Genomic DNA, 23,242 nt, shown 5'->3' with positions numbered 1-23,242 from the left:
AGTGTATTTCAATCATTTCGGAGAAGATTGGGACATTTTAATTGTCGCCCCGGTTACATAAATTACTCAGCATATAAATGATCCCTCAAATGTCACGCACAATTTCATCCTTGTGTTAATGCGCCGCCATCGTGTAATTCTTCCATTTGAGTGCAATTATGTGTGCTGCAATTGAGCAACATTAACACAAATATTAAGGAAGATAAAGAAAATGACAGAGTGACACTCGGTAATCATCTAAAAGAGACAAATAAACAAAGTAGTACTTGATGAGCTGATGTTCAAGTTATTATTGACCCTGTTCCAACTCCATTAGAACTCTGCACCATTTATCAAAACCAAATGATGCTATTACATCAAACCGAACCCCTGTAAATGTCAACACTGCCTCCATTAATCTCCCAGGTGCGAATGTGATTCATATTCCGTTAAACAAATATTTAAAGGATGTCTTTAGCTTTAAAATAAATCATTGTGACCTTCATAAAAAAATATATTTTAAATGCAAATCCACTCTGCTATGAAGGCAAATCTTCATAAATATCTTGACATGAATACTAACGATAAACGTATCAGTGTAGAGTAGCTACATCTTGATAGATTGCCCGTACCAAAAACAACAACAAGATCATTTACTGCATCTGCACTATGATATTAAAACGCTCTTCAGAAATGACTTCAATATTATATAAATACACTGCTGAAAAATAACTAATACTTGCCCAGTTGAGGCTAATTTCTTTGGCTTATGGAAAGTTGACTTTTTAAAATGTTGAGTGACAGTAGAGACAGGATAGTATGTATGCTGTATGGCATCTAGAAATGATAAAACCATTACGGTGACATGCGTAATATTGAAAATTAAATATAGCCACACTACCTGGCAAGGCCCGTCACAAAACATTTGATAGAGCATTAAGTGTTCGACAGCATTACACTGGACCCATTACTGCACTAAAACCTCCATCTTCCACTTGACGCTAAACTTGAGTGTTTTACACGGTCTGGTTCAGCTGAGTTGGTGTTACGCAGCTGGATTACCTCCACATAATTACAGCAGTCACTCGCAAAATGCAACAATGTGTAATTATCTTTTTGAAGTATTTTCTGAAGAGATTTGTTCTTTCCGCATGAATGAGTCCAGCAAAGATGGAGCGCGTGTGTTGACAAACCACCACTAGCAAATGTGATAGAGGAAAGGAGGTTGCTGAAAATGGGCCACCTTTCAAAATGCGCACATCTGACTCAATCAACACCTGCTGCTGTGAACTTTTATCTGTGGTTACTGTTCATTTTAAATGTCTCGCGTAAATCCTCTCAAAATAAAGGTGAAAGTCTGCAATTAAAGCACATCTTGTCCGTTTCATCTGAAATGCAGTGTGGTGGTGTTAAAGAACGTGAGTGAAGAGATGACTAAAATATTCCGTAGCTGCTTAGAGCTCAACATCATGTAGTGAGAGTAATAATACATGAGATAATCATTACTCTATCCATATTAGATAAGAATTTTGACACATTTTTGCCATATGTCCATCAAATAAGACTTGATCAGTAATTTTATTTTATAATAGCATAATTGTAATTTGATCTGAGAGTAATTCTAAGATCAAGAGCCAGTGTTTTCCAACCTGTGGAACCAAGGCACTTATTTATTTATTTATAATTATTAAGCCAGAAAAAATGAAAAGTTTGCATACTGAAATAACGATCTTAACTCAATTTAGTCACAAATGTACTGTGTGTGAAATCTGGTCTTGTATCGTTGAACACAAAGCTGATATATTTGCGGGTAAGTAGGTTATTTATATTATATATAAATAAGTAGGTTGTACCTTTCGCCATGCAACTGAGCAGTTATTTGTTATGCCTGCCACTATATGCCACTAGCATAAATAGAATAATAGTAATAATTTAAATGATAATACAATAACAATAATAGTAAATAGCTGTGAATAATTTATACTTTCACTTTTAACTCCCATGACTTAATTGATTTTTCTAAAACTGCAAACCGAACTGAACGAAAAACCGTGAAACCAAACCGTATATATATATATATATATTAATTTTTATATATATATATTAGGGGTGTTAGAAAAAATCGATTTGGCAATATATCGCGATATTACAACGCGCAATTCACGAATCGATTCGATATGCGGCCGAATCGATTTTTAAACATCAATTTTTTATGGGAATATTCAACAAAACGTCTTACTTAGGGTTAGGATTCATACATTAAGCATGGAAGAATGTTATATTAATGGAACATTAAGCCTTAATATTTTATTTAATTGCGGTTCAAACGTGAAACAGACTGCAACCTGTTTGTTAAATGCAGTGGCTCAGTTATAAGCCTAAATTTTCATACAAATCTTATAGTGTACATGTACAAGTTTACTGATTAGTATTTTCTAAATTTGATTGAAAAAAAAAAAAAATCGCAATAATCAATTTTTAGATTTGCATCGGGATTAATCGGTATCTAATCATAGAACCTTAATACTGTAACGCTTACTAGCAAGATGTGCAGCTATCTATCTATGATACTATGATACTTTACATTTCTCCATGAAGTCCTACTTATGTAAAACCAAAATATGTTTTCGTCAATGCCGTAAATAGTTTATCGCTCTCTTTAGCATACTGTGTGTTCCAAACTAACAATACAAGTGATTCAGTTCATGCATATTCCTCTAAAATGTTGTGGTGAGCATGTTTGCTATATCATTGTTCCTGCCAAATACTGTTCATATGTGAATTAATTCATCCTTGTTACTCAGTTCTATTAAGGAGAGCCCATAAGTTGATAAGCTGTGTTGTTATTGCTTGTTTAGCCAATTCGTCTGCTTTTACATTTCCCTCCACACCAACAAACTCATGTCAGGCCGCGCCAGATAAAAAGGTGCATTTACAATATTTCTAAGTCAATGGATTTCTCGCCCAGGTGCGGTTGTATTTCTCTTCCCTTGTATTGATTTGTACATTTCACATCGCCTTCACCTCTAATACAGTTTTTCTTTAATTATTCAGGAATAGTCCATAATTTATCATACATGTTTTTATGCATGAATTGATGCCCATGGGTGTTGTTGTTGTTGTTGTTTTTGTTTTCCTTCCCAGTACGGAATACTCAAAACGCACTGTAAACTGGAGGCTTAAATGGAGCAACTTTGAAGTTAGAAAACAAATCAACTGAAAAACATAGTATTGATTCTCAGCCTTAGTGCACATATTCACATTTACTGATTGAAACTATTGATTTGTAGAAAATGGTGGACAAGTCACAGCACTATGAACAACAGGGACAATACCCTTCGAGTTATTATATTTACATTCCCTTGCTATACTGCTTATTCACGGCAGAATTATGATAAACGTCAGTTTGCGTTTGAACAATACACACTCAAGAATTGTACTTAAAACTCATATCATGATGATTTTAACCCCTCATCATCACATGCGCAACTCGGCTAATTTAAGCGTGAAACAATGAACTCAACCTCTTCTGGGAAATCAGTTATTGATCTAAAAACACTCGATTTCTCTGACCTCTGACTTTGTGGGCCATAGGTGTGTATTTTACTGCATTATAGGTTGTGACCTTACAATATAACACTCTGGGCTGTCAGTAAATATGGATGAAGGAGGTAAGGGGGGGGGGTTAATTATTTGTGTTTTTTATGGTTTATTTACTTGACCGGTAGTCTGCGGTGCTCTAATTGATTCCTAGCTTGAGGCTATTTGGATCTGAAGGAAACAGAGGATGCGACCTCATCACATAAAAGTCCAGGGGAACAACCTCAGCATGACATTTCTGTGAGAACTTTTTCATTTGACATCAAACACCAGTGAGACATGAACTCTGCACTTGACGTATTTTATAAAAGAGAATGCTCCCTCAGTATTATCGACTCCTCTGTGGTTTGATCCTGTGCAATGGTGGATTTTTAATTTTTTTTTTTTTAAGCAAAGGTTGTCGAAATGTCGTAGCAATCATGCAGTTTGTGGATCCCTAATCGCAACCATCACAACAAGCATCAAAAGATACATTCTCGTCTCGTGTTGTTGCTTGAGGGCAGCACGGTAGCCGAGTGGTTAGCACGTTCGGGGTTTGGAGTTTGCATGTTCTCCCCGTGGGCCGTATGGACTTTCTCCGGGTACTGTGGCTACCTCAAGTTTTAAAAACATGAATGTTAGGTTGATTTATTATTACTAAAAGTAATAAACGTTTTCTTTACAGTAAAGCAGAGTTACAAAACAGCCTTTAACATTAATAAAGATTTCATGATGCAGACTGATTGACCCTTTCTCACTGAAAAAAATAGTTTCACCTTACAAACAAGTAGGAGGTCAGCCAACACCCTGGAGGTTTTGGTCACTGATTTTTAAAAGGTCAATCTTCTTCCACATCACTAGATGTAAAGCCTGCCTGAAATATTTGAGTTTTGAGTTACATGTCGGTTATTCCACTATTGGAGGATATGTTTCTGCTACCTCCACATGAAATTTCAAATAATCTATGCACAACATATCGAAACATGAATTATTTATGTAAATTATAGTTGTCCTGAGACTGGGAAAATATTTAGCCATATAAAGGAAGTGAAAAAAATCTAGCTAAATGACTCAACATAGATGATCATCATCAAGCTAACTGCGCTGAAAATGGGTAGACCTAGACCAAGTCCTCTCCTTTTTTTTCTTAGTACTTTCAGCCGTAATAGAACGTCAGTCCAACCAACATAACACTTTACTCACATTATCTTGAAAAGTGTTTTGTTCTTGACCACTTAGCAAAGCAGCTAACGCAGCTAGCATGTAGTCTTTAAGGAAGAAACTCTAAAATTAGCATCGATTTGGAACAGTTACTTGCAACCTGTTGCTGTAATTACAGTAATACTTAAAAAGCCTGAACCATGAAATATATGAGAGAAAATTCAGATTTTTTGTAAATAGAGTATTTATTGGTCCTTTTAAACAAAAAAATTAATTCATTTTATTTTATTTTATTTTTTAAATCCACTTCCACATATGACTTTTGATTTGTGCCATATTTGATACATCCGGTCACAATGCTTTAAATTTGTACTTTTATAGCTGTCAAAAATATACTAATATATCAAACATTAGTATTTCCAAAAATCAGATTTCATCACATTTCACACTATTATTAAGTACAGGTGTCTCTCCTTTCTCAATTAGGGCAATTTTGCAAGGTTGCTGTAAAAGCCGTCACCTGGGTGATACTGCCCTCTAATGGATTATCAGTGCAATGCATGTGTCAGATCATATACGTCAGGATTTTAATGGGGAAAATAATATTATACTCATGATAAGAGGGCTCAAAATGTCTTGTATTTAATATGATACGTTTGGTGTTATAGGGTTAAATCAGTAATTTAATAAATGCTACTGGGCTGCACCAAACAAAGCACATAACGAAATGTCTCATAAATAGCGTTGATGATTGAGGTGGACCAATCAAATTGTATAATGGTTTATTACCTATTTGACTTGAAACCATAAAAGAATAAAAAAAAAAAAAAAAGTTCATTTTTCAAAAATGTTGGTACCTTAACTATCCAGTTATTAAAACACACCGACGCTATCATTAAATATTCAAACGCAACGTGCCAATATAAAATAAGTGAAGAAAACGCTAGCGGGAATCAATTTGTCATAGAAATGGCATGAGACTGGAAATATCTCCCCTTTACTTGTGTTTTGTAATATCGCCATTGCCAACGGGCTAGCGCAAGCTGTGATCGATCTGCTCGGGGCAGCAGGGACACAGTGCAGCTGGCAGCTCTGGGGTGTCAGCCATCGCTCAAATCTGTGCTCAGCGCCTGCACTCAGCGCCTGCACTCTGCCGCTGAGCCTGGCCTCTGTCCCATACCATGAGATTGCAGCGTTTGAAATATTAAGCAGAAGCATGAAGAGGAAAGAGCACAGTTTCCCCTATAACGCATGTCAAATACACTGAATGGTTCCGACCTGCGCCATGCGTCGACCGTCTGCGGTGACGCTAAGAGGCAAACACTTCCTGTGGCTTTTAGTCCAATAATGCATGAGGTCGGACGAAAGGGAGACAGCCCGACAACGCACGTACAATGCTGGAAGTTGCTAAATATAAACCATTGCATTGTTCACAAATGCATGCATTAGCGAACACAAGAGCTTTTGTGAAGCCACGTCCATTTTTTTGTGTGTGTGTGTGCGTGTTTTTTTTTTTTCTGTAGTAGAGTGGACAACTATAACAGTGTTTGAACTAGACCTGCCAAAAAGAAATACTGCTTTAGCTCACCCAGGGAGCTGTTGCAAGAGTTTTTACAAGGACAAAGACAATTGTGCACATTACTCCACTTTCAAAGGCTTCTAGTGCAAGATATATTTTCAACTTCTGCACGTAGTCATGATATGGGCCCGTGTCATGGTCCTTTTGGGAGTATTGATTTTTGGGGAAAGACTGTTTTTTCTTAGTGAAGTTTTAAGTGCTCCTGTATTCATGTTTTTTTTTTTTTGTGTGTGTGTGCGTATTGTTCGTTTCACCTCCAATCAGCTCACATGCTTCGCTTGCATCTTTGTCAACTGTCTCTCATGTTTAGTCTCAGTGTAATGAGTCTCTTCTCTTCTTTCTTATTATATCTCATTAACTTATTGAGTATCCCCAGAGCTTTAAAGATTTTTTTTTTTAAACCTTCTGTGGTTTTTAGTTAATTTAATTACGGAATGTTTTGAGTCCCTGCTTGCATCCTTGGCTGCTGTTTCACTGCATCCAGGACAACCTGCCTCTGTCATACCCTCCTCCTTTCTTCAACCAAACTTTCATCAGTTCATTTCTTACCATTATTATTATTATGAAAAGTGACTTGGATATGTGACACCGTAGGTGCTAGATAAACCTCAACGATCTATTTGTGCAAGCCGGAAGCTATAATGCCTGTTTCTACCCACACACTCCCAGTTGAGCTAAGACTGTGACGCTCCAGGTGCTCTAAACTACTGATAGCACCCATCTTATAATCCATAAAAGGAGCTTGCAGGACCAAGAGGTCTGTTTACAAGCCTTTGGCAAAAGACATTTACTTTGTCTAAACCTTCTGTATATAAACACAGAGGTGGGGTGACAAAATTGTGTCATAGCCGATGGGTTCTTTGGATTATTCTGTTGTAATAAAGTCATAAGAATTCCTATTTATTATGAAGCTGCCATATATTTACTAAATCCACATTTACTGTGATGTCAAATGCATAATAAGCGGCTGTCAGAATTCCAACTAAATGATGCTCTCCATCAAGGTGAAAATTGTGTTGTCTGCATTTCAATGTAGAGCAAATTCAGAAATATGTTTCCAAATATATTATGTTAGAATGTAATGGAAATGTAGCCTGAAACTGATTTTACCGTTTTGAGTTTACTCGTTTCTTTTGGGCTGGGGCTAAACTACAAAGCACTTTGGATATATAGCATGACTTTCCCCACATTTTATGTACTTGGTGACACATTTATTTTACCATTACATGGGCATTAAAACTAGTTTCTTCATTGTCGCTTTTACATGTATGAATGTTAAAGTGGAATCAAAATGATATCAGGATATCAAATCTCAAAATGGCTGTTAGAAAATAAACTGAAAAATACCTGCAACAGATGTTAGGTAGTGCTGACAGTGTGTGCAGTTTGTAGTCCATGGTGCACCACTTCACAAGATAATGTGATATTGCAGTTGATTGGGTTCTTAATGTAGCGTATCATACACCAAAATGTAGTAATAATGGTTTCTACTTCGCAACAAGCAGCTTCAAAAAGTCAAATAAAGTCATGGTTGGTGCCATTTATTTGTTGCATAGTTTGGTAAATTGTGAATGAGACAGCATCATTTGAATTCTGTGGTATGTTTTTTTTTTTTTTAAATAGCCCAGACTGGACCTTGTTTTTGCGACTGTGAAGAAAAATGATTTGTGTGTTTTTATATACAGTGGTACCTTGGCTCACGAACTTAATTGGTTCCCACAGAGAGTATGTGAGCCGAAAAGTTTGTCTTCCAAACAAGTATTTCCCATAGGAAACCATTGAAATGAGAATAATCCGTTCCCAGGTCCCCATAAAACACAATTTTCTACTAAAAAAGCCTTAAAACGACACAAAATATACCTTATTTTATGTATAATAAATGTGCTATTGTATTGTAATTAAAGAAATACACTGTACTGTATAATAAAGTGTTTTTATTTGCAAAACTTGCAACTTGCCTTTGTGATGGTACAGTAGTTGAAGGCTTGATGGAATGGAGTGGGAGGAGGAGGGAGGGAGGGAGTTACTGTTTGGAAGGAGAGTCCTCCGGTGTGGCTTCTCTTCTTTGCTTCTTAGGAGACTCTTTATCCTTGTTGCTGACTAAAAACCTCTTAATTGACACCTGTTGCTTTCTGAGTTGTAAGGTCTTACGAAACTCAGGCATCACATTATCATTCATCATGTTGATTCTCATAGCCACAGTCTTTTCTGAATGGTACTGTTCGACAAAATCCTGCACATCACTCCACTTTGCTAACATGGTCTTGATGCTCTCACTTGATGCTGCAGCCATCTCCTCCTCCTCCTCGTCCTCACATGACAACTCCTGAACGGCTTCCTTCTGCTTGTCCTCTTGAAGGCGAATCAAATCCTCTGTGTTGAGGACCTCATTATGGGCAGCAACAAGCTCCTCGACATCATCTGCATCCACTTTGAGTCCCATGTTCTTCATGTTCTTAAGGATGGTAGCAATGGTAGACTTAGCGTACTGGTACTGGGACGCTAAGTCACACAAACGCGCACCTCGTTCGTGTTTGGAAGGAGAGTCCTCCGGTGTGGCTTCTCTTCTTTGCTTCTTAGGAGACTCTTTATCCTTGTTGCTGACTAAAAACCTCTTAATTGACACCTGTTGGTAGACTTAGCGTACTGGTACTGGGACGCTAAGTCACACAAACGCGCACCTCGTTCGTGTTTGTCGATGATCTCCTTCTTCTGCTCGACCGTAATTTTCTTCAATGTCTTCTTAGGCTTAACACTAGCCTTTTGTGCGGTCTTTTTCGGTCCCATGGTAGCAAAAGTACACTCCAAAAGTACTCCAAAAGTACTCCAAAATGATCCAAAATGTCTACCGAACACAAACCACGTCCGCACTCAAACAAAGAGGGCGACGAACTGGGACGCCGTGAGCGTGCGTCAGCTTCTCGTGATTTCTCGTGTCGCGTGATTTGGTTCGTCCGCCGAAAACTAGTTCGTCAGCCGAGACAAAATGCTCGCGAATTTAATGTTCGTGAGGCGAAAAGTTCGTGAGCTGAAGCGTTCGTGAGCCGAGGTACCACTGTACTTGGTCAATAAATCTGATTCTGACAATGGTCTGTGGGTGTAGGCTTGAGGTTACATTTCCAGTCCAGAGGGTATCTCGCCTCTCACCCAAATTCCAGCTCAACTGGGATGCTAACGAGAACAAGCGCTATTGAATTTTGATAGATGAATGCTTCAAGCTTTGCATCATCACTATGAGCAGAACACACGTTTCATCTTTGACTCGGCACAACGGAAAACCTCAATACATGGCACACCAGCTCTCCAGCAAACAGCTCCACTGTCGGGCCAAATTATAGCTATGACATGGAAAAATGACTTGACAAATTGTTCCCAGGCCACCTAACGGGAAGGCAAGAGATGAGACGGGCTCTAAGGAGATCGACTGCAATCTGGCCCAGCTTGCAGAAGCGATAGACAGATATTTCTATTTTTGTCTCTCCTTGTTGTTTCTATGCTTGTCAGTACTCCTTACAAGTTTTACTTCCAACATTTCACAGGTGTAAACCCAGGAGAAGCAGTAAATTATTAGTTTGCTTTTCCAACACTGAAAAAAAATCGTTCAAACTTGCCCAAGGATATTTGCCCTATTATTTCACTGCACGACAATGATCAATTTTGAGGAAATGTCTATAAGGGCAACCTTTATGAATCCAACCAACTGTCAGATTTGCACCTTTAGTGAAATGCTCTCTGTGGCTGTGGTTCGCAGGAACATTTTAGATATCAGTGAATTTTTGGCAATGAGAGCAAACTATTTAAGTGATTTCCTGTTTCCTTACAAACATTGCCACCGTATTTTTGTAAGGTTGTTGAGTCTACATCAAACATGTAAAAGCAGTGACTTCTTCGTCTAATTTTACAATACCCAAATGGTTCAAAGGTAATTTTTTTCAGTTAACATGTTCACTTTTCTCTGTACACGCTCTAAGGGTCTAAGGTTGGCGAAGCTGCGAGCCACTGAGAAGAGCAACACGGTTGTTGTGACCCGGGGCAGTGTGACTCATTACACGTAGGTTTTCTTTTCCTTTTGCTCCGGTATCATTTTTCTGTCCCAGCCTTGTGCGTGATGTGGTTGTACAAAGTGAAGTAAATGTTTTTTTTATGAAAAAAATGTCTCTCAGAGGACATTTGTTCTTGTGAAATGTGTGATGACCGCAGCCCTCACTCCACCTTATCATATTTCTCCTTCCGTTAGTAATATTGCATCCATACAACATCTGTGAATTTAAAGGATAGTACCTTCAACTGCTCTTGGATGTTTTCTGTCATTTGGATCACCTGTTTTTGCCAACATCACCACTCATCTACACTGAAGGCCAGATGTTGTTTTTGTTTTATAGTTATGGGAAACTAGAGAAAACTTCTAAGAGCAATGCCTGACTGGGATTGTATTTTGGTTGTTAATAAACCAAAGAGAAATTCCTCAGCCGGTGTACTTTATTGTTTAATCTAATGTAAGTGGTTCATAAAATAAATGTAGACACAGCATTTATGATTAATACAGCAAAAAAAAAGAACAAGTTACACAATAAGGACTTATGGATGCAATCCAGTAAATTGGAAAGTTGGACCCCAGAGTCAAACATTGTCTATTTATTTGTTGGTGTCAACATTATCTAAACAAATGACAATAATAAGGAGGAAAAAAACAATTTCCCCACTGCAAACTTATTTCGTTTTTATATAAGGTTGGTACGCTGTGAAAGTGTGTGAAACGCTAGCACTGCTCTGCTGAAGCACACCTTGATTTTTATCACTGAATACATAAATTGAGTCTGATTGAATTTGACTTCATATTAGCCCTTCCTATTCTTCCCAAAATTGCAAAACTATTTTGACAGAGTCATTGTTTAAATGTGTCTGCACTATCTTGTCAATGCCAATCTTCAGTGCCGTGTAAGGAAAAATGGAATTTAATGACTTAGTTAAAATAGTTACTTTAATAGATAAAAGGGAAAGCGAAGAGGGTTGATGATCCACATTCATAGCACAGTCACAGGCCAAGCGATTATGCTGAAGGAACTATTTTAGCTGCACATGGAATCATTCTGCTTCATCACACAGTGGAAAAAGACTATGTAGCTCAATATGAGTGATGAATGGGAATGTTCAAGTCAGTCTGAAAGAAATGAGCATAGAGGACATGGACGATTTAAATTATTTAGAGTTTCTAGTTTTGCAAGCGTCTGACCCCGTCATCCTCCATATTCTTTATTATTATGAAATTGCACGGCAGCACAGAGAGTCTGATAAACACCTCTCGGGGATAGTGATGGCCATTTGACAACTGTACATTTTCTCAAACAGCTAAAGGGGAATATAAGCGTTTATTCAAGTTTAAATTCAATTTAGATTTGGATTTGGATTCAAACAGTATACAACTCATCCAAAGCTACAGTTATTATAAATGGAATCAATTCACTCACTTTTACACTCAATAATGGGACCAGACACTCTCCCTATCTCTTTTTGCAATATATACGGAACCTTTCAAAACAGCAATACGTTTAACGCAAAAAGTTATAGGGATCGGGGCTGGTCAGAACACAAATGTAATCTTTTTGCAGAGGAATTATTACTTACAAAATCTCTCCAATTCACTACAGGAATCTAACTTTTTTAATTTTCTCTACAGTTTTAGGCCATGCAATAAACTAGAATAAATCTACTATTTTACCGTTGACAAATGAACCGTGGCATCCTGACACAAACCCCTCATTTTCTATTTGCACTGATAATATAAAATATCCAGACATTAACATTTCCCCCAGGCTATCTGACCTATTTAGTCTCAATTTTTCCCTCTTATCAAAGATATAGAAGACAACGTTAAATGTAAGAATAGTTGAATTGGTCGCACGGCAACTGTCAACATAAAATCCTACAACATGTTAACCACTTATTTTCACTCCTTCCCACCTGTCCCACTAATAAATAATTCCAAACACTCACTTCATTAACAACACAGTTATATTGGAATGACAAAAAAAAGCCAAAATTATCCCACAAGACATTACAGAAGGTAAAATTAGAACAATTTTCCTCTATTATTCTTTATCAAGCCAGCTGCAGCATTTACTAAAATTTACTCAAAAGTAAAGTAGCGTTAGAACAGATGCAGCCACCTGGCATTCTAACCACAATAAAAATAAAAAAAACATCTATAAAACATCCACTTCTCTTACCAACTCACCTCTCTCAACTTGCAGATTTAAAACTATTTCTAAGCTCACACTTTGACGTATAAAAGCCTTCATCATCTCATCATTCTGTCACTAGAAACATCCTTCAAACTTCTTAATTAAATGACAGTACAGTATTATGAGTACAGACGCTCCCCTACTTACGAACATTCGAGTTACGGACAACGGTACATACGAACATTTCTGCGCGTACAGTATGTCGAAAAATGTTCGGAAAGAGATGCTGTAAGTTAGAATTTGTATTGCGCGTAGTGCTTCTTTCCGCCGCTAATACCGACGATTGGCGCTGTGAGAGCTCATTGGAGGCTGAGCAACGTGTCGAGGAGGAGGAGGAAGAAAACGCCGGTCCCCATGAAGCAGGAAATAACTTTTAAAGCCGATTCCAGCGACGACGAAGAATCTTTCATGATATAAAATCCTCCTCTTCCTCCTCCTCCATCATCTCCTTAAGCATCGAGTACATCTTCCAAAAGTAAGTTAAACTTCATTTTATTTATCTTATTACGTACATGTACATACTGTGTGTCTCGCTCTCTCTCTCTAACATACGTAGTACAGTACAGTACTGTACGTATTCTCTCCATTTTATTAAACGTTTTTTTCAGTACAAACCAATGCAGGTTACTTGTACAAGCCTTAAACATACTTATAAAAACCTTCAATATACTTATATAGGCTTTAAACATAAATTATAATACAAAATATAGCACTGAAGCAACTTACGAACAAATTCACCTTACGAACGATCGTCCGGAACGTAACTCGTTCGTAAGGTGGGGAGCGTCTGTATTGAGAAGTCAAAAATGATCTGCAAACTTTTCAAACTCAACTTTCAGACACTATAATAGTACTTCCAACCACAACTTCCAAAACAGATGTTGTTCGAACGGATTCTGGTGGTTCCTTGGGGGCCTGCCCGCCCAGCGCCTTAACATTGTGCCTGTACGCTTTGCCAACACCAGATGAGGCTTCTCTGTGCCGCGGTTCTGATAGTCCCTGGCTTTTGCGTCCTGGGGGCTCGTCCACCTTGGGGCCAAGATGAGCTGCACCCGCAAGATGTTGTTTGCATGATCTTAGCCTAGTGCATCAGCAACCACTGCGACTCAGTTTTCAGTACTAGTCGGGCCAAGAATCAGTATTCAGTACTGGTTTTAGGACGGCAGGCAATGCATGTAATTCAAATAAGTGGTCAAAAGGTTTATGCTTGTCTTAATTTGTCTTGGCTTGCTTCATATACGGAGTATCGTATCTATCGTATTTTCCTAACAAACAAAAAAAGACATATTGCATTCCTCCTTAATTTTGTTTATGTTATTTACCAGTCTGTTTAATAAATCAGAGTGTTGAGTGTGTTCAATAAATAACCAATGCCACATTACCATCTTTAGTAATAACACAATCAGTTAACAACCGATCAGTAGATCAAATAGCTTATTGAAATGCATGTTTTGTTAACCTTGGGTAAAAAGAGAAATCCCAAGCACCCCTTTAACCGTAATGAAAGGAGAGTAAAACTCTTCCTTTGTTTCTTTCTCTTAGGAAATAAGCAGCAAAAACACCGCAGTGACTATGAACTAACACTGATCAAGAGGCAGAGGCTTAGCCCTTGACAAGATCTTAATGACAGTGTACCTCAGTGCCATTTTATCTCCCATGACCCCAGCAGTGCTCATCATCCAACCAATGATCTCTTTTCTGTGGAAAAACAAACTCTTTGACTTGGTTGAATGCTGCACAGTAAGTAAATTGGCTTTCATGCTCTCATTCACAAATAAAACAAAAACTGAGGTGTTAAATCCAATGCCACATGCAGTATTGGATTCCTTCTCAGCAATTGCTGGGATGATACATTTGATGAGATGCAAATTCATAGTAGCCAGGTGAATTCCGGAGAGGGCCTATTAGCAAAATCCATAGAATAGACCTGCTTTTCGCTAGCACTACTGAAGGGAACGTGCCCCTGTGTGGTTATCGCCTGTACCTTATCAAACAGTATGGCATGCTGACAAATGTACTCATTATCTTTACATCAGCAGTGCAGAGAAATCACTTGAATTATGAATGCAAGTCTTTGAATAGCTCTCATTTGTATATTTGTTTAATATATCTTGTAGAAGGGGCAGCACGGTGGCTGACTGGTTAGCACGTCCGCCTCCCAGTGCAGAGGACGTGAGATCGAGTCCGGGCTTCGGCCTTACTGGGTGGAGTTTGCATGTTCTCCCCGTGCTTGCGTGGGTTTTCACCGGGTACTCCGGTTTCCTCCCACATTCCAAAAACATGCATGGCAGGTTAATTGAACACTCCAAATTGTCCCTAGGTGTGAATGTGAGTGTGGTTGTTCGTCTCTGTGTGCCCTGCGATTGGCTGGCAACCAGTTCAGGGTGTACCCCGCCTACTGCCCGAAGCCAGCTGGGATAGGCTCCAGCACCCCCGCGACCCTAGTGAGGAAAAGCGGCCAAGAAAATGGATGGATGGATGGATGGATATCTTGTAGAAGGAAAAAAAAAACATGTGCGGCTGATCCTTGCCTCTTTCTCTTGGATACTATCCTCCACCCTGCACTTTTTGTAGTCGGTTGCCAGCATTTGCAACCTCAGGATCGCTTGAGTCCCTGTACTCCACCACTTCTGTAGATCTGGAGACCTTGAATTCTTCCTCCAAGAGGCGTTTGATGCTGCTCTAGCTCGCTGGTAACCCAAGCAATGATACTTTCTGACCCTCCTCTCCGAGGTCTTGACCGTAGAGATACAACAGATGAGGCAGGGCTGCAGGATCCTGGGAAGAATACCATATTGGCAAACCCAAGCTTTGGGTTTTCCAGAATGGCCACAGAATTCATCCATCCAACTAGCTCAATGCAACTGGAAAGACATTGTAGTATATTTCAGAGAGCTGTCGAAAACCTTGATAAGAGCCCTTGAAGGGATTCTCTGTGGTGGTCGGGAAGGCTGTATGATGTAAAAGCTTTCTCTTCCTTAGCCTCATAGATCTTGATTTGTCATGTTTACATCCCCTCCACTTGCTTTAAGAGTCCATTTGGAATCTATCGTAACCCTGGGACTGATTCTGTTGTGACTGTGAAATTTTCCATGAATGCCCTGATGGGTGGTTGCCATTGCCCAGTACAGTATTTATTTGCAGACCTTTGCACTCTACCTCAGAAGACTTGGTGAGAATATAGTAGATGCTGTGATAATACCGAGCTGTACCTTGTGCCACCAAGTGCTTGTTAATAAAGGAAAAAGCTTTATTATGCTAGTGGCAGACCTCAGCCATCTCATTTTCTACCATTCTATGCCAAATAAGTGTAATAGTGAAGACTGTAAACATACCATACCAAACATACATCAAATAATAATAATGAAGAAATAACTGATAAATGACAAAGCACATTGTTAAACAGTCGATCCACATTCTTCACTTTTCCACCCCTCAAATCTTTACATCTGTTCTTCTTATTTTTTTTCCAGACAAATTAGGTACAGTCCTAAATTTAGCATCTTTACACTTTAGATGACCTATTGTATCTTGTGTTGCGGTTAAACAAATACCTCTTATTGACATGATTCAAAGTGCAAAGATACACATTAAAACTTGTCGTTTTGATGAAAGCCTCTAAAAAGGGGCGGGGGGTAAAATATCAATAGAAACTAATGTTCTTTTCATCAACCTTTCCTCTACCCCTTTCTTTCCGTTCTTGTCAGACTAATGATGAATTATCGGTACACTGCTACGCTTTGCAGCTCAGTTATCTATTCACAGGCTATTTGAAACGTGTAGGCTATGTATATGCTCAAATAAATCATTACTTATCGGGGTGTATCACACAAAGAGCTTATGTGACCTTAAGATTAAAATAACTTCTTAAAAAGCCGTTTCACACCCTTGAACAATATATATATGTATCACTAATAAATTCACAAAGTCTCTGGAAAGTTGAAGGTCTAGTTTTGAGTGATTCAAAAAATGTTCACGTTGAAAACAAAGCCGTTGTCCAGAAACAAAACTGTTTTGGGACTATAAATTGTGATGCACAGAGTGAATAGATGATGAGCATTTAACTCACCAGCATCCATCAAAACAGAACTATATCCCTTGCAAACTCCTGAGTAAAAATAACATTTGCTGTAGCAGACTTATGAATAATGCATGATTTTTGCTTGAAAAGCAGAGAAAGTGTTTTCTTTCACCCAAACAGTAATTATGCTTTTGAATGTGTTTGAGAGAGAGCCAGTTTAGGAGCTCACCGTATTGAACTGACATTGAAACATTTTGTTAATTGTAGATGGTGACGATAAGGCGTAGAGAGAATGGATTGATAGAAAAACAAGTAAGAGACATTTTTTGTGCCGTAACTGCAAACAAATCAAATCAAGACTTACATCGCATTGGTTTTATTTATGAAAATATCAAACTGATCTATTATTTTAGTCACAAAATCCCCAAGTGGAAAAGCAATCAAGGTACAATTAAACAACACCACATGTGATCTCAAATCCGGGGTAGCGAGTGGGCCTATTCTTATAATAGCACGTTTTAAAAATGATTCAATCTGCAGTGCCTATATGCTAATCACACGATGTAGCTTTACATCATCTAAAAACAAATGACTGCAGCATGCAGAGAGCGTTAATGAGTCTCGGGCCTTTATTGTATCCTGCTCTGTATTCTCATATGATATACATGAATATGTCGGTGTTGCTTACCAGGCTCTAGTGTGCAGATCATTTCTTCACCAGGGTGCTTATTTTAGCCCTGCACAGGCACCTCTTGACTTCTGTGAAAATGCTTGTGATAGTTTAACTCTTTCACTGCCACTGACGTTTAAAGACGTCAAGTAAAAACCTACGGAGCACTGCCAATGACGTCAAAAGACGTCATCCAATGATTTTTTTTTTTTTTTTTTGAAACGGGTAGAGGAAACCCTTCCGCATGTCTGGTGAAAGTTTCCAGCCTGTCTGTTGTGCCTAATGAATATTTTTGGCCCCTAGAGGGCAGCGATGACTCTCTTTTGACAAGATCGGGTGGGCGTCAGTAGAGGCGGAGCTAGAGCGTCGAGCAGGAGATGAGAATGGAAGACAAAGGAAAAATGGCGGCCGGTCGCGAGGAGCTCACGCCCGAGCCGTTTTTTTCAAAGACCAAAAGCATCGCTGAAAGAGCACATTGTTGACGACGATGATCATCATCGATGATGAAGATGAGGGTGGTGACTCCGTGGTTGGGAAGCATTGACGCGGCAGTAGAAGACGTTAGATGGAGCTAGATGGAGGAGGGAACGGGCAATGGCGAGCGTTTGCAAGCAGCTCTACACTTACAAGACGAAAGGCATCGACCAACGCTAAAATAGTACATTGATGACGACGGTGATCATCCTCGATGATGATGAAGGTGAATCCGAGCTTGACGGCAAAATTGGAACCGCTAACGCGGCGGCTATGACGGTGTCGTAACGCGGCGCGCAACCGAGCACGCACAGGCGGACGTTCGATCGGACGACGGAGAGTGCCCCGAGTCCAATGCATATTCATCGGAGGAAGTGTGTACAGTCTGCTACTTGCTTTTTATTCCCCGGAAAAAAAGCCCGTCAAGAAAGTGTAACGTTTGCACGCAAAACGGACCAATGCGAAAGTGAAAGTAAACTGTTGTGCGAGTCCTGGCGTCTCCTTGCACGCAGGAGAGCGTTACAAAAGGAAAAACTGTATTTGAAACATCCACATAATTGTAAGTAGTACCACAGTTGCACACATTTGTAAATAGTTTGCAAAATTGTTTTGTCAAATTGTTACACTGTTGAATGGAAATAAACGTATTTTGCAATCAAAAAACACTTTTTCATTGTTGGTGAAAGCGTTTTACAGAAGTAAAGCACTATTTAGGTGTTTGTGGCATCATTCATGGACAAAAAGAAGTGTACAATTCACTAGAGTGCATGAAATAACATCGTTTCACAAAAAGCTCTTTTTCTACTCTTTTTGTTTCAAAACAGAGAATTTCGGTGAAAGTAACCATTTTCTATTGTTGATTACTGAAGAACGGAATAAGGTAGAAACAAACTTTTTTTTTCTGATGAAAGATGAGAGTCCAATCTTTCATTTGGTAGTATGTGTGTTTCCATAGTCCAAACACAACATTTTCTGTGGACCTTGAAAGATCACTCAAAATGCTTAAATCGGCTGGCAGTGGGGACAACCCGTTTCTGAAAACGTCTGGCAGTGAAAGAGTTAAAGGCAACATGCTGCTAAGCCCTAATAACCTGAGCCACATCTTATTCCAATTTTTGATGTAGAAACATTGACACAGCCTTGTATCACACTTGCCTTAAAGACCCATGACAGAATGGAAGCGAAATTTTGACCTGTTTTTCTGTGCTTGAAATTAGTTTGTATGGCCCCTCTTTCTTCGAGCTCCCACTGAAATGTCCCAGTGACTAAAGACCCAAAGGAATATTGTATCTTGATGTCTAGTGAACAGGATTACGGTGTCTGTTATAGCTTAAGGGCTGGGAGGATAGCTCTTAGTACAGCAATGTTTCAATCTCTACAAAAGATCCTCAATGTCCCAAGGGAGGAGTCCCTCTTCAGGTCATGATCCTAAACAGCAGGGTTTCCTTCACTGAACTGCAAGCCGGGCAAATCGCATCGCAGGGTTGAAGATGTCTATCTGCAGCATATATAGTTCACTTTTGTTATGTTTTTGTTTGTTTGTTTTTTGCTATTTTTTTTAAACCTGTGGTTGGCATAAAACTAATTTACTGTATATGTATTTAAATGATTGCTCTAAACTGTTGTTGCTTCCAGCTTTAGAGTATGGAATTATACCGAAAATCTCAATTGTTCACACGGGCATAACCACTGAGTGTGTTTACCTCAACGCAAAAAGAACTAAAAATGCAAAATAAAATAAAATTTAAAAAAATAAACAATAATAAAAAATAAACACATTTATAATTTTTTTTTTATTTATTTGTTAAAAAAAAAAAAAAAGGAGAGCAATGATGATGTCAAATCGAATGAACAATACTGAGCTCTCCTGGAAAAAGGAAAGAAAAGAAAAAAAAAAAGAACTAAAAATGCAATGTTCTAACGTGGCTCAAGTCACCTTCGTTTGGGCAGTCAGTTTTCCAATTCAAAATAGCACCACGGGAAGCTACAAAAAACACGCCACTTCGAACACATCAGAGGAATTAAGTAGGCTAACAAGGGAGCAGAATTGGGGTCTCTTGTATTTACATTTCAGGAAGTGGGAGATGTTGATGACATCAATTTTTCTTAATAGGAAATTGAGCGGAGCAATAACAGCAGCTCAGTGGACGTGGAATGCAATATATAATGCTGCGACGTCCAGAACTAAGACGCAGTGACAAGGTAAGCTAATGTTAGCATGTGTGCCAGGTGTATTCACAACCGGAGTTTGTTCCGGCACGGGGATTCTATAGCAAGAAACTGCCACTAAGCACCTGTAGAATCTTTAAACGTCTACATTGTCTTTTGTTTAACACAAACTGCCAACAAAGATGACAATATCTGATGTTTAGGCTTTGTTTGTTTTCATGTACAGTATGCCATGTAATATTTGTATAAATATATTATATATATATCACTTAAAGCAACATTTTGGAACATCCATCCATTTCACTTTTCGTCATTGGGGTCGCTTGTGAGCTAGGCCCTCTTCCCAGTTGACTGGGCGAGAGGAGGGGGCATACCTTGACCAGTCAAATTTTGAACATCATAAATTTAACACAGCCAACAAATGTCAACATTTATGATTCAGTTTGCTTTCTCATTAAAAGCGTGTTATCCAAAATCACCGACCTTGAAGGAATGCCGTTAAATTATCACATGAATTCATCGGGTAGCTGTAAATGCCTTGTTGTTGTACTCCTGTCACCTTGCCCACATTGACCTCCCTCTTGGCATTGTGGTTATAGTTCTATTCACACTTAGATCAATTTCATCTTTTGGAGAGTATTGCAAATCAAATCCTTTTTGTGTGTGCGCTTTGGTTTCCTTAAGCCAAAGCGTTTAACACCACCACATAAGTCACTAAAGTCTTCATGCATTGATCATCCAGTTCGAGGCACCACAATGTACATAATGTCTAATAACGCATATCAGACATTAGTCATTATTGAGCTCTGTGACTTAATGGAACACTTTAGATCACAAATGCAGATTTTATTAGATCAGCAAATGGTTTCTTTCTTCGTGTAAAAACATGCAGATTATGCACAACCTATAGAATAAATATGTGGCATCACTGTACTGACCTTTGTTTTGTTTTAATATTTTTTGTTATTCAACCAGAATTCATTGATCTTTGCCTCACTTTATTTTTGGTTTTTGGAAAGGGCAGACCATCCATTTATGGTATTTATTTCACAATTCTGTTATTGTTCTCCCCACTAATTTGAAAGTAGCAGAGGAGTCTTAGGTGCACACCAATAAACCGCAGCGGTAGTCCATAAACGAATATTATGACATTCCGCGGTGATTGGGAAGTAGAGGTGGTTAATGTCCACAGCTAAACTGACAATTTTTACCCAACAAAAATTACGTCCATACCAACAACACTGCGTAGTTTCATTGCAAGCCCCATCTGCAGACTCTGTGTTCCCTTTATAATGACAGCGCCTTTATTTGCTTATACTTTATAACTAAACCTCCTGGTTTTGAGACATTCCCCTGTTGGTTGAATGCAACAACCCAAAAAGCACAAGAGAATTCCTGGCATACTGTTTGTAATCACAGATTGGAATGGCATCAAGATGGCTTTAGTTCTCTGGATAAAAACAAAGTGGTATCACTGGGGAGGTCTTTATGACAGTAGTGAGGGATGTCCAAAGAAGAGTTCAACAGAGAGTCGGTTTTAAGAGTAAACTCAAAGGGTAAAAGTGTATCACTGTCCAGTTTGCTCTAATTGCTTTAGTTTCCCTTTAGTAAGGTTTTTAACTGATTTGGATTATGCCTCTTTAATATAAATGCTTTAATATAAGTTCAATTAGAATTGTATGGTGGTTAGGGTAGGGCAAGAAGTTAATGGGATATTTTAAGATGGCACAGGTACTTTTTACTGGCTTGAAGCGTTCTAGCAATAATTGTTGGTTTGATGCCTCACAAGCTAGTTTAAGTGCAGTGATGTTAAATACCTCTGAATTTGCGTCAAATCTTGCCATTCAACTTATATTTACTCTTGAGGGTTGAGAATAACAAAATGCTCATTCTGATTATTTATTTTGATTTCTCAGGGAATGGCATATCTCATTCTAAGCAAAACCTGTTAATTCTAGCAACATGCACAGGCGACATGTCAACAATGCATAATGAGGAAACATCCAGTGACCTATCCATTATCATCACATCTATTTTTAGGTTTAGTAGGATGACATACATGTGAAATTGTAAAATGTAAATTGTAGCGATTGTTAGCTGATACGATAACATAAACACAATAGTAGATTTGCATTGATAAACCATCAAAGAACCAGTAGATGTCTTCTCTCCACTGATGTTCAAACATTCAGACAATATGTGATTGTGTGCAGGTCACAACCTGTGAAGCTCGAGATTTAAAAATAAATAAATAAATTGGACTGTCTCTGTGAAATGGGAGCAGGGTACTTTATTGTATGTTAATGACTTGACATCCCTTGTGGAAGCCTGAAACAACAGATGAAAAAGGTTACAGCACACGCACAGGCTTTGATGACAGGGAGATACCCATATGATGGGGAGGGGTTAGGGGGCATGATTTGTACTAAGAAATAATAATACTGGTTTAACTTTTACTTATTTTGTCATTGTATATCTTTTTGAACAAGAGAATGACAGCAACACATTGCAGCTTAGCTGCCTGTAAAAGCCGATTCCTCCCCTCATGTTTTGGAAATAAGGAAGAAATTTGACCAGAAACGGTACAATAATCCATCTGGACAAACAGTATAACAATACTCAAAAGCATATATTCTTTATCCTCTTTGAAAAAGGACTAACATTACGGCAGATCACTGAGTCACTTGCAGTAGTGGTGAAACTCTTCATGTTTGCATGGCTGTGTTATACTGCCCCCTGGTGTACCAAGAGGTGCTTCAATGAATTAATCATGACACACAACTATTTATTCTTTTCATTTTATTACCATTTTTCCAAAATTTTAAAACATTCTTAAAGAGTAATACTATTTTGTGCACAAATAAATAAATAAATAAATCTAGGGATGGGCGAGTACCCGTACCATACTCGGCGTTTACGATCAGGAACTCGAAATTAGAAAAATAGAACATCGCCGTAAATTCCATGCAATTTGGAGGAAACATTTTATATTGTGATGACTTTCTTTAAAATTGTCTTGGTTTTTTTTTTTTCTGGGTGGGGGGGCATTTTGTTTCTCAGAAGTACGAGTGGTATCAGCACTTTGTATCTGAATCGATATTTACACATTTATATAATACACAATGTAGACCATGTTCAATGCATTTTGCAGCTTTTGTAAACCTGTAATTCTCGACCTGCATGCTAAACTCATTGAAAATCTATCAGTCAGAACGTCAATGATTAATGACAAGAACAGCCACAGGTCAACTAATGCAACCTTTGTTGCATTGCCCTGTAAATATCAGCTACAACGCTGGAAGGCAAGTGAGCATTGTAGAAACAATGAATGAAAACATGTGAATTACTTTGTAGATTTGAAAGTGTAA

The 23,242-nt window shown here is 38.4% G+C and overlaps 1 protein-coding gene across 6 annotated transcripts in view; it reads left to right on the top strand.

Moving 5' to 3' along the window:
- LOC144049383 (uncharacterized) overlaps positions 1-23,242 on the top strand; it is a 58,977-nt gene that overhangs the window by 5,218 nt on the left and 30,517 nt on the right. For 2 of the 6 annotated variants that reach the window (XM_077562274.1, XM_077562272.1), the window contains exons 2-3: positions 10,270-10,349; positions 19,819-19,907. The exons of 1 other annotated variant lie outside the window; for it this stretch is intronic. In XM_077562274.1, the coding sequence (XP_077418400.1) occupies positions 19,860-19,907 (48 nt within the window). In that variant the 5' untranslated portion in view covers positions 10,270-10,349; positions 19,819-19,859. Of the gene's footprint in view, positions 1-10,269; positions 10,350-14,176; positions 14,281-19,818; positions 19,908-23,242 lie in introns of those variants that run through there. 3 more of the 6 variants (XM_077562275.1, XM_077562273.1, XM_077562271.1) reach the window with 2 other exon arrangements.

Source organism: Vanacampus margaritifer, chromosome 3 (genome assembly GCF_051991255.1).
Source record: "Vanacampus margaritifer isolate UIUO_Vmar chromosome 3, RoL_Vmar_1.0, whole genome shotgun sequence".
Lineage (NCBI taxonomy): Eukaryota > Metazoa > Chordata > Actinopteri > Syngnathiformes > Syngnathidae > Vanacampus > Vanacampus margaritifer.
The sequence above is the reverse complement of the archived record's forward strand: the minus strand, read 5'-3'. Positions and strand labels throughout refer to the sequence as shown.